The 12,936-nt window shown below is 47.3% G+C and overlaps 1 protein-coding gene across 4 annotated transcripts in view; it reads left to right on the top strand.

Annotated features, from left to right (window-relative positions):
* SLC41A3 (solute carrier family 41 member 3) overlaps positions 1–12,496 on the top strand; it is a 34,358-nt gene extending 21,862 nt beyond the window's left edge. For 3 of the 4 annotated variants that reach the window (XM_075574594.1, XM_075574591.1, XM_075574592.1), the window contains 6 exons: positions 2,465–2,611; positions 3,619–3,763; positions 4,664–4,743; positions 10,044–10,178; positions 11,005–11,153; positions 12,191–12,492. In XM_075574594.1, coding sequence (XP_075430709.1) covers positions 2,465–2,611; positions 3,619–3,763; positions 4,664–4,743; positions 10,044–10,178; positions 11,005–11,153; positions 12,191–12,376 — 842 coding nt within the window. In that variant the 3' untranslated portion in view covers positions 12,377–12,492. Of the gene's footprint in view, positions 1–2,464; positions 2,612–3,618; positions 3,764–4,663; positions 4,744–10,043; positions 10,179–11,004; positions 11,154–12,190 lie in introns of all 4 variants that reach the window. The other variant, XM_075574595.1, reaches the window with a different exon arrangement.
* Positions 12,497–12,936: the final 440 nt, after the last annotated feature.

Here is a 12,936-nt window from a genome sequence, read left to right as displayed (position 1 = left end):
AAATACAGTGAAGGTTGATTGTGAAGGCGCGTGTTCGGCACATACAGTGTGTGTGTGTGTGTGTGTGTGTGTGTGTGTGTGTGTGTGTGTGTGTGTGTGTGTGTGTGTGTGTGTGTGTGTGTGTGTGTGTGTGTGTGTGTGTGTGTGTGTGTGTGTGCCTGACAGGGCCATAGACTGCTTTCCTGGGGCCCAGGACAATAGTTTCATTGCCCCATTCCCCCCCCCCCCCCAAACTTCCATTATTTTTTTTCATGGCTATTTTCAGGTTTTTTTCCCTATAACATTTTTTTGGGTGGCACTGCCACGAAAGAAGTTTCACTTCAAAAACCCAGTTTGGATAACCCATAGAGGGTGGGGGGGGGGGGGGGTGGGGGTGGGGGGGAGATAGTATAAAAGTTTGTTTTGGAGACCAAAACCAACGTTAACCTAAGTTACCATCACGTTACTGGTAACGCTGTATCCACTAAGGACAATAACGGAACCGTAATCCATGTTTTCTCCCATAAAGAGCATAGCGGTAACTATAACGGACATTAGCAATGTTGTGATGCTAATCTGGCGTTCTATCACTTAATGCTGTGTTATTTTTGTAGTCCCACACATACACGGAACCAAGGCCTTTGCGTTGTGCCTACATGGGTCTAGCACCACAGCTAGGCATGATTTAAATAACAAGTCCCGGGGGTTATTTCCACCTGCTTTTCTTACATAGTTACATAGTTACATAGTTACATAGTTACATACATAGTAGATGAGGTTGAAAAAAGACACGCGTCCATCAAGTTCAACCTATGCTAATTTAGACGACAGATACTTTATCCTATATCTGTACTTACAGTATATTGATACAGAGGAAGGCAAACACAAAACCCCAGTGACATATCATCCAATGATATCTCATAAGGGGGGAAAATACATTCCTTCCCGACTCCAAGAATTGGCAATCGGATTACTCCCTGGATCAACATCCTTCCCATGTATACTTATTTGGTATATCCCTGTATACCTTCCCTTTCTAAAATGATGTCCAACCTTTTTTCTTGAACAAATCTATTGTATCTGCCATCACAGTCTCCTTTCTCTCTCGTTCCACTCCGGGAAAATGTGGGGCCTGGATTGGAGTAACGCCAAGAAGTAAATAATAGCTGTTGGAAGATAATGCTACATTCTGCTACAATAACGTGACATTAACACTGTTGTATGGAGATGTAGTATGGACGAGGGGCTTTGTGCATATGGTGTTAACGCGAGTAACAATGTCCTTTCCTGCTTTCGGTAACATCACCTTATGTTTTCTGATTTAACAGGGCTGTGTGCATATGTACTGTGCTGCAGACACTGTTAGCACTACTTGTGGAATAATGTATAAATATATATATATATATATATATATATATATATATATATATATATATATATATATATATATATATATATATATATACAGTGTACAGTGGTCGACAAATAACCAAAAAATCTACTCGCCACCTAGTACCACACGTGTGCTGCTTGGGCCAATAGGAGCTCGCCACGATGTTAAATCCACTCGCCCGGGGCGTGGAAATGTATAGGTTTGTCGAACACTTTATATATATATATATATATATATATATATATATATATATATATGTGTGTGTATGTATGTGTACATACACAATATGATACACAAGTATATTCAAATAATGGAGATAAATGACATTGCTAAATCCTGAAGGGAGAAGTCCCTCTGGTTGCCACAGGGTGGCAGTGTGACACAAGACATCATACAGTACCTGTTATGAGTAACAATACGGCACGGTGACAAATATCATTCCTTTGTCATTGGGCACAGAGGCTTAGCACCGTTTAGTAAACATAGGCTTTGCTATGAAAATGTAGTGTTCAAAGAGCTAGCACAGTAAGCATGGTGCCAGGTGATGTACGAGAAGCAATGGGAACATATGGATGGGGTTTGGAAGGACAGTGTGAGTATTGGCTAGGGCAGAGTATTAGCTAGGGCAGAGTATTGGCTAGGGCAGAGTATTAGCTAGGGCAGAGTATTAGCTAGGGCAGAGTATTGGCTAGGGCAGAGTATTAGCTAGGGCAGAGTATTGGCTAGGGCAGAGTATTGGCTAGGGCAGAGTATTGGCTAGGGCAGAGTATTGGCTAGGGCAGAGTATTAGCTAGGGCAGAGTATTAGCTAGGGCAGAGTATTGGCTAGGGCAGAGTATTAGCTAGGGCAGAGTATTGGCTAGGGCAGAGTATTGGCTAGGGCAGAGTATTAGCTAGGGCAGAGTATTGGCTAGGGCAGAGTATTAGCTAGGGCAGAGTATTAGCTAGGGCAGAGTATTAGCTAGGGCAGAGTATTGGCTAGGGCAGAGTATTAGCTAGGGCAGAGTATTGGCTAGGGCAGAGTATTAGCTAGGGCAGGTGTATCCTGTGCGGGTATTGGTATATATTCTTTTTTCATGCCTGTGTCCGTTAGGTTTGGTGATGATCGGAGTCATCATCGGATCCAGGAAAGTGGGGATAAACCCTGACAACGTTGCCACTCCCATCGCTGCCAGCCTAGGGGACCTGATCACACTGTCACTGCTCGCAGGAATCAGCACAACCCTCTTCAAATACAGAGGTATGGGATCCAACCCTGATTTATATATATATAGTGTATATATATCATCTCAAATAAAAGTATCACTTGTGAGCACATTCACATGTCTTAGACAGGTCTGCAACCCCGCCTTTCACCCTTATCAGCTAGCATAGTGCTTCCACTGCAGCAAGGGATTCTGGGAAATGACATGCAAATGAGCACACACTGACACTTTTTGCCTTAAATCTATCATTACTTGGAACACTTAAGTCGATGCTCGCTGTTTTAAACACAGCTTTTAAGCACAGCCTGGGATCAGATGCCAAGCCACTAAACCCACCCTCAGACAGCTGTTTTGACCTCATCAGTGTGAGGTTGGTTGTACTGGCTTTGCAATTTAAGACTTGGGTAGGTTATCACCACACATTATTTGGGTTATGGTGCGTGAAAAGGTGACTAAAAACACTCCACCGTATGGCATATAGCAAATAAAAATATCACTTGTGAGCACATTCACATGTCTTAGACAGGTCTGCCACCCCTGCCTTTCCCCATTATCGCCCGGCATACAGTGCTCCCACTCAAACTGCCGTGTTCGGTTACTTCATATGGTGGGAGTAAATACCTTTTTTCACATCATCTTGGTGAGTGCTGCAGATTTTTCTCTTTTCTATATTGTTTTGGATTGGTTTGGGACCCCAGTCTTTCTGCTGGCACCCCACATTTTATAGCCCTTATATACCATTTTTTGCTTTTGGAGTGGACCAGGCAGCATTGTATTTATTTTGTATAGTATATACTGTATCATGCATATTTTATTTCTACAGACTGTAAGACACACACAGCTTATTATCCATATGGAAACATGTTACTTAAAGCAGCCTTACGCCAAGGACCCCGCATCATGTCCCTGCTGTTTTGGGATACTTTATAGGAGATTCCTTTCCAGCATTGGAGCGGTTAATTATATCATACATTATAACATTGGGCTTTGTTTGTGATGGGGAGTTCAGCGCTGGTGTCTCTCTCTCTCTCTCCCCTCCCAGATATTGGGTACCTGTCCCCCCTGATCTGCGCCGTCTTCATCATCCTGATCCCTCTCTGGGTCGCGGTGGCCAAGCAGAGCCCGCCCATCGCCGAGGTGCTGAAGTCTGGGTGGCAGCCGGTGATCGTAGCCATGTCAATCAGCAGGTAATAAAATAACACCGGCAACGCCCACCGCCAGATCCTACCCAGCTCCACAAACCGGACCGGTTATCACTTTGCCGAAGTCCCCGTGAATCGAACAAAAATTTGGACAAAGGTGAAAACTTTTGTGAACTTTTTGTTTTTAATCAAAATAAAAGTGCGCCTGTTCTTCTTCGGTTTTCTAACACCGACATTTGCCGCCGGTGTGAATGTTGCCGGGAGGTGGGGGTCAAACTCACAAATTGTGTGGTGTAAAAAAAATCACCAAATTTGGTAAAGCATGTTTCCTTGGGTGGGACGTTGGTTTTGGGCGAACTCGGACAAATTTACACATTTGTGGCAACTCATCAGAAATATAACAGACGTTCGGCATGTTTGCTAAATATTGCCCATTCTTCTAATTACCTGCTTCCCCATCTATAAACCCGGGGGAACGGGGAAAGTTGCCGGGTTCCCCGGGATCACCCGAAACGCACACAGAGACTTCAACTCGCAATCTTGTGTTTCCAAGACAACTCTGCAAATGGTTGTATTAATAATAATATAATAATTGTTTGTTCTTGTATAGCGCTGCTAGTTTTACGTAGCGCTTTACAGAGACATTTTGCAGGCACAGGTCCCTGCCCCGTGGAGCTTACAATCTATGTTTTTGGTGCTTGGGGCACAGGGAGATAAAGTGACTTGCCCAAGGTCACAAGGAGGCGACACCGACTCCTGCTTCACACTATGTGCCAGTCAGTGTCTTTACTCACTGAGTCGCACCTTCTCCCTATAAATAACCTTCTGCTCATGTGGCCAGCTATTTCCAACGGACACTGTGCACATCCCCCTGGCACTGAAGGGGTTACATGGGATACATCCTGTTTTATATTCTCCTTGATTATTGGGGTTTTTTTTCCCCAGCATCGGTGGTCTTATTCTGGACAAGACAGTCACAGATCCAAAATTTGAAGGCATGGCTGTGTTTACACCTGTTATTAACGGTAGGTCTTTCTTACTCTCTGTGTGTGTGTGTATATAGATATTATTAGTTTGTCCAGATGAAGTTCCTGTGAACACACACACACACACACGAGGATTTAAATGTAAGCTCCGTGGCCGTCTCGCCACGTTGGTGCTTTGCTCATCCTGGAGGTGGCAGCTTCGTGTATCTCCCGTGAGCAGGCAAGCAGGCGGCTCCGGCGACTCTTTGTAAGGCTGCCAACGATGGTTTGAAGCCCCGGGGCAGGTTTCAGAAGCTCCTTCCTGTCCCCTCATCTTTTTATAATGTCCCTTGATCCCTCTGAGCGGCACTCATTGCACTGTGACCGATAAAACCCCGAATAGGAAGATGAGGAGTGTGTGCCTGGGGAGAGCTGCCCTAATCTTTCTGTTTGTGGGTTTACGGTATTTCATATTTCTGCCTGGTATTTCCTGCTTTCAAAGTTCCCAAAGAGAGCAGCACATTGGTACAGGAGTTCTGCTCAGAAACACACAGAAAGGCTTTCTAAATACAATCATGTATTTTCTTAAAAATATAGTTGAATTGTAAATGTAGAAATACAAGTGTAGTTTTACTCTGGTTCTGTAAATAAAGTAGTAGTACTCACTATCACCGTGTACCACGGGTTATCTCTGATTACGGGGTAGCAGGTTCACGCTGCAGTTTACAAGAAACAGAAGATATTGTGCGCAAAATACAGCACAGATATTAAACTCTGGGACAGAGGGGCGAGAACCCAGATACATTCATCCCCACTCAGACAGGGGCTCAGTGCAGCTTACTGTTGTAAATCAGGGGTGGCCAACACCAGGCCTCAAGGGCCACCAACAGGTCAGGTTCTCAGGATATCCCTGCTTCAGTCAAAGACTGCACCACCAATGCTGAAGCAGGGATATCCTTAATACCTGGCCTGTTGATGGCCCTTGAGGACTGGCGTTGGTCACCTCTGGACTCAGTATTTATTATTGACTTACAGTAATGTATTGTCCTTCTAAACCAGTTTCTTAGTTTCAGAGAGAGAGGCCAAAAGACGGCATCAAATTTATCAGGAAATAAAATGTTTAGGAAGTACAGGGTGCTTTATTCTTTGATAAATAAACCCCTATTTTTACACATATACAGTAGTGTGTGTGTGTGTGTGTGTGTGTGTGTGTGTGTGTGTGTGTGTGTGTGTGTGTGTGTGTGTGTGTGTGTGTGTGTGTGTGTCAGAGGTTGTGTATCAATCTCTGCCATTGCACGGACACTTAAACGTCATTGTATAATAGTGTTCGATCACACAGCTGGCCTCTTAACTGGCATCAGATATATGAATTGTTAGAACAATGTTGCATCTCCTACACAGTCAGTGTAACGGGATAGTTACTCACAGGGTGTGTATCTCATACAGTCAGTGTAACGGGATAGTTACTCACAGGGTGTGTATCTCATACAGTCAGTGTAACGGGATAGTTACTCACAGGGTGTGTATCTCATACAGTCAGTGTAACGGGATAGTTACTCACAGGGTGGGCAGCTTATACAGTCAGTGTAACGGGATAGTTACTCACAGGGTGGGCGGCTTATACAGTCAGTGTAACGGGATAGTTACTCACAGGGTGGGCGGCTTATACAGTCAGTGTAACGGGATAGTTACTCACAGGGTGGGCGGCTTATACAGTCAGTGTAACGGGATAGTTACTCACAGGGTGGGCAGCTTATACAGTCAGTGTAACGGGATAGTTACTCACAGGGTGGGCAGCTCATACAGTCAGTGTAACGGGATAGTTACTCACAGGGTGGGCGGCTTATACAGTCAGTGTAACGGGATAGTTACTCACAGGGTGGGCGGCTTATACAGTCAGTGTAACGGGATAGTTACTCACAGGGTGGGCAGCTTATACAGTCAGTGTAACGGGATAGTTACTCACAGGATGTGTATCTCATACAGTCAGTGTAACGGGATAGTTACTCACAGGGTGGGCGGCTTATACAGTCAGTGTAACGGGATAGTTACTCACAGGGTGGGCGGCTTATACAGTCTGTGTAACGGGATAGTTACTCACAGGGTGGGCGGCTTATACAGTCTGTGTAACGGGATAGTTACTCACAGGGTGGGCGGCTTATACAGTCAGTGTAACGGGATAGTTACTCACAGGGTGGGCGGCTTATACAGTCAGTGTAACGGGATAGTTACTCACAGGGTGGGCAGCTTATACAGTCAGTGTAACGGGATAGTTACTCACAGGGTGGGCAGCTTATACAGTCAGTGTAACGGGATAGTTACTCACAGGGTGGGCGGCTTATACAGTCAGTGTAACGGGATAGTTACTCACAGGGTGGGCGGCTTATACAGTCAGTGTAACGGGATAGTTACTCACAGGGTGGGCGGCTCATACAGTCAGTGTAACAGGATAGTTACTCACAGGGTGGGCGGCTCATACAGTCAGTGTAACAGGATAGTTACTCACAGGGTGGGCGGCTCATACAGTCAGTGTAACAGGATAGTTACTCACAGGGTGGGCAGCTTATACAGTCAGTGTAACAGGATAGTTACTCACAGGGTGGGCGGCTCATACAGTCAGTGTAACAGGATAGTTACTCACAGGGTGGGCGGCTCATACAGTCAGTGTAACAGGATAGTTACTCACAGGGTGGGCGGCTCATACAGTCAGTGTAACGGGATAGTTACTCACAGGGTGTGCGGCTTATACAGTCAGTGTAACGGGATAGTTACTCACAGGGTGGGCAGCTTATACAGTCAGTGTAACGGGATAGTTACTCACAGGGTGGGCAGCTTATACAGTCAGTGTAACGGGATAGTTACTCACAGGGTGGGCGGCTTATACAGTCAGTGTAACGGGATAGTTACTCACAGGGTGGGCGGCTTATACAGTCTGTGTAACGGGATAGTTACTCACAGGGTGGGCGGCTTATACAGTCAGTGTAACGGGATAGTTACTCACAGGGTGGGCGGCTTATACAGTCTGTGTAACGGGATAGTTACTCACAGGGTGGGCAGCTTATACAGTCTGTGTAACGGGATAGTTACAGGGTGGGCGGCTTATACAGTCAGTGTAACGGGATAGTTACTCACAGGGTGGGCGGCTTATACAGTCAGTGTAACGGGATAGTTACTCACAGGGTGGGCGGCTTATACAGTCAGTGTAACGGGATAGTTACTCACAGGGTGGGCAGCTTATACAGTCAGTGTAACGGGATAGTTACTCACAGGGTGGGCGGCTTATACAGTCAGTGTAACGGGATAGTTACTCACAGGGTGGGCGGCTCATACAGTCAGTGTAACGGGATAGTTACTCACAGGGTGGGCGGCTCATACAGTCAGTGTAACGGGATAGTTACTCACAGGGTGGGCGGCTCATACAGTCAGTGTAACGGGATAGTTACTCACAGGGTGGGCAGCTCATACAGTCAGTGTAACAGGATAGTTACTCACAGGGTGGGCAGCTTATACAGTCAGTGTAACAGGATAGTTACTCACAGGGTGGGCAGCTCATACAGTCAGTGTAACGGGATAGTTACTCACAGGGTGGGCAGCTTATACAGTCAGTGTAACGGGATAGTTACTCACAGGGTGGGCAGCTTATACAGTCAGTGTAACGGGATAGTTACTCACAGGGTGGGCGGCTTATACAGTCAGTGTAACGGGATAGTTACTCACAGGGTGGGCAGCTTATACAGTCAGTGTAACGGGATAGTTACTCACAGGGTGGGCGGCTTATACAGTCAGTGTAACGGGATAGTTACTCACAGGGTGGGCGGCTTATACAGTCAGTGTAACGGGATAGTTACTCACAGGGTGGGCGGCTCATACAGTCAGTGTAACAGGATAGTTACTCACAGGGTGGGCAGCTCATACAGTCAGTGTAACGGGATAGTTACTCACAGGGTGGGCGGCTCATACAGTCAGTGTAACAGGATAGTTACTCACAGGGTGGGCGGCTCATACAGTCAGTGTAACGGGATAGTTACTCACAGGGTGGGCGGCTCATACAGTCAGTGTAACAGGATAGTTACTCACAGGGTGGGCAGCTCATACAGTCAGTGTAACGGGATAGTTACTCACAGGGTGGGCGGCTCATACAGTCAGTGTAACAGGATAGTTACTCACAGGGTGGGCGGCTCATACAGTCAGTGTAACGGGATAGTTACTCACAGGGTGGGCAGCTTATACAGTCAGTGTAACAGGATAGTTACTCACAGGGTGGGCGGCTCATACAGTCAGTGTAACGGGATAGTTACTCACAGGGTGGGCAGCTTATACAGTCAGTGTAACGGGATAGTTACTCACAGGGTGGGCAGCTTATACAGTCAGTGTAACGGGATAGTTACTCACAGGGTGGGCGGCTTATACAGTCAGTGTAACGGGATAGTTACTCACAGGGTGGGCAGCTTATACAGTCAGTGTAACGGGATAGTTACTCACAGGGTGGGCGGCTTATACAGTCAGTGTAACGGGATAGTTACTCACAGGGTGGGCGGCTTATACAGTCAGTGTAACGGGATAGTTACTCACAGGGTGGGCGGCTCATACAGTCAGTGTAACAGGATAGTTACTCACAGGGTGGGCAGCTCATACAGTCAGTGTAACGGGATAGTTACTCACAGGGTGGGCGGCTCATACAGTCAGTGTAACAGGATAGTTACTCACAGGGTGGGCGGCTCATACAGTCAGTGTAACGGGATAGTTACTCACAGGGTGGGCGGCTCATACAGTCAGTGTAACAGGATAGTTACTCACAGGGTGGGCAGCTCATACAGTCAGTGTAACGGGATAGTTACTCACAGGGTGGGCAGCTCATACAGTCAGTGTAACGGGATAGTTACTCACAGGGTGGGCGGCTCATACAGTCAGTGTAACGGGATAGTTACTCACAGGGTGGGCGGCTTATACAGTCAGTGTAACAGGATAGTTACTCACAGGGTGTGTATCTCATACAGTCAGTGTAACGGGATAGTTACTCACAGGGTGGGCGGCTTATACAGTAAGTGTAACGGGATAGTTACTCACAGGGTGGGCGGCTTATACAGTCAGTGTAACGGGATAGTTACTCACAGGGTGGGCGGCTTATACAGTCAGTGTAACGGGATAGTTACTCACAGGGTGGGCAGCTCATACAGTCAGTGTAACAGGATAGTTACTCACAGGGTGGGCGGCTCATACAGTCAGTGTAACAGGATAGTTACTCACAGGGTGGGCGGCTCATACAGTCAGTGTAACAGGATAGTTACTCACAGGGTGTGTATCTCATACAGTGTCCTCCATATGCAGAACACCTGCTCACCTGTGCTTTGATCCCGCAGGTGTGGCTGGAAACCTTGTTGGTATTCAGGCGAGCCGCATCTCCACGTTCCTTCACTTCTGGAGTTTGCCCGGCGTGTTGCCGTATAAAATGAGGCAGCACTGGCCCAACCCGTATACCACCTTCTTCTCGTCAGGTACGAGCCCCAAAACCGGCAGCTGTAACCTCTGCCACGTGTGTCAGAATATGTGCCACTTCTATCTGACCAGTGCCACACACATCTGATCCAGTATATATGACCTGTCACTTGTGTGTCCGGGCTAGTACATGTGACCCGTCACTCGTGTCTGACCCAATACAGGTGACCTGTGTCAGAACCAGTATCACCTGAACTACATGTGTGTCGAACCCTATACATGTCACCTGTCCCATTTGTGTCTGACCCAGTCTTTGACCTGTGCCACGTGATCCATTTCATGACCTGTGCCTCACATGATTAATCACATAACGGGGCACAGTGATGGACACACCTGTTCTATAAATCAGTCACCTCCTTATGTGATAAGAGGGCATCACATAGAAAGTTTATTTTATATTAATCTCCCGAGTGAGATTAACTGGCTAGATAACTGTATAGATATTCTTGACCTAAACGACTGATTCAAGGTATCTCCGCTCTGACGCGTGGGAGAACATCCTAAGGCGGGAGTGGGCGACCCCAGTCCTCAAGGGCCATCAACAGGTCAGGTTTGCAGGATATCCCTGCTTCAGCACAGGTGGCTGTCGAACACTGAGCCACTGGTTGAAGCGGGGATATCCTGACCACCTGGCCTGTTGATGGCCCTGGAGGACAGGGGTTACCCACCCCTGTTCTCAGGGCGTTAGCGTCCTCAGCCAATCAGGCTTTTTAGAGGTTTTGTTTTATGTAGTGTTCCAATAGGATAAAAGCTCCCCCGCCAAATCAAGCAACCCCCTCCTGAGATTACATCCTCTCCTACCCCCCCCCCCCCCCCCCCCTGTAGGTGTCAATTCCAAATCGTCTCGGGTGCTGTTCCTGCTGGTGGTACCGGGGCACCTGCTGTTCCTCTACACCATCCACCTGCTACAAGGAGGGCACACTGCCCTCACCGCCCTGTTTGTGACCTTCTACTTGACTGCCGCCCTGCTGCAGGTAAGGAGTATTGCCCAGAGGGGAGAGCAGGGCTCTCATTGGCTGGCACTGATAATACTTGGGGGGATTTGCAGGAGTTTAGGCCGACGTGGAAAATCCACAACGCCCTATTTGTAGGGGCTGCTCCTTTTTTTTTTTTTATTGGACTAGTTCTGAAAACGGCCGATGGGATGGATAGGTTTGGGAGGCGGTGGGAGAAGCAGGCGGTCGGAGTGTCTCCTGGCTTCAGCAAAACACAGAGGATGGGTTTACAAAAAACCTGAAAAGCCCCGGGAGTGTTGGGGAGCTGGTGGATACCTTATTAAAAGCCCCAGGTGCCAGTGCTACCTCTCGTTACAGCAGTATGGGAATCGGGGTCTCGGGCGCTGAAATGCGCTATTGCAGTGTCGGGGTGCAGCGTTGTGCCAACTGTACAGGTTTCTCGTACCAGTGTGCACCAGAAAAGCTGTGGGGATTGTGTTTTGTTTTTTTATTATTAATAGCCCTGCCGCAGTATTATTTTTGTGTAAGACCGGCCCCCGTTTTGCTGCCTTAAAACACAAAACACCTTTTATGGGGCATAGAAGAAAGAAAAAAAAAAGTAAACTTCTCAAAACTCACAAATATCTTTGGCGGGTGCAGTATTGCTCATCGATAAATCTGGCATTTTCTTGCCCCAATTTTGACGCTGGGATCCTTTGATAAATAAGGGTCTTTTTACTAAAGTCTGCTGTCTCTACACGCAGTGTTTCCCAACTCCAGTCCTCAGGGAACCCCAACGGGTCAGGTCTTAAGGATATCCCTGCTGCAGCACAGGTGGGTCAATCAGCGGCTCAGTCATTTCGACTGAGCCACCTGTGCTGCAGCAGGGGTATCCTTCGCTACACACAAGGGCAAAAACTAATAATAACCCAGCAGCCAAGTTTTCCCTTTGATAAACCTGGCTCAATTCCTTCGCATTGTTCTGTTTTTGTATGAAAACTAAAGGGCATTATTTCTTAAGAGCCAGTCCCGCCCCTGACCCCCCGGCCGCGGTTAATTGTGACTTCATGTTGCAGGTGTTTATCCTGCTGTACGTCGCTGACCTCATCGTGCGGTTTATGTGGAGAAAAGGACTGGACCCCGATAACTTCTCCATTCCCTACCTCACCGCCCTCGGGGATCTGCTGGGAACCGGGTTTCTCGCGCTCTGCTTTCGCCTGGTCTGGCTGCTCACGGGGACAGAGAGCGAACTGGGAGACTGAGGGGGACAGTAACTTTTTGGTACAAAAAAAAAAAAAAAAACACAAATAAAAAAAATCTCCTGCTTCAGTATAAAACAGCAGCGGTGTTTTAGGATCCACTGTGTGTGGGCAACATCACGTCCTTTTGATAAAAAATATATATATAATTTTAATCAAAAGCTATATACCCATGTTTTACTTTCAAGTGCAAGTCTGATGCTGTAATGCCATTTCCCAGCACTGCGAGCCTGAGAGAGGTTGCGGTATGTTGAGATTCCACATCAATCTCCTCTACAGTTGCAGCAATAATACGTTTTACGGCCACGACGACACCTTCACAGCCAGATGGCGCCGGCGCTGCGGCTTCCTCTGGCAAGAGAGGGGTTAAGGGGCTTGCGGAGACGCAGAATGCCGTTCTCTCAACCTCCGTGCCAGCGGGTAAACACAGAGGCTGAGCCATCGCTCACACAGGACAACAGGAGCATCTGTTCCATTCTCAATGAAGGCCTATTCACCGTCCTTTCCTGTTTACCGAACCCCTGGATATTAACATACTTCTCATGCGGCTCAGACTGAACTCC

This window comes from Ascaphus truei, chromosome 17 (genome assembly GCF_040206685.1).
Source record: "Ascaphus truei isolate aAscTru1 chromosome 17, aAscTru1.hap1, whole genome shotgun sequence".
Taxonomy (NCBI): Eukaryota; Metazoa; Chordata; class Amphibia; order Anura; family Ascaphidae; genus Ascaphus; species Ascaphus truei.
Note: the sequence above shows the minus strand (reverse complement) of the source record. Positions and strands in the feature narration are given on the sequence as shown.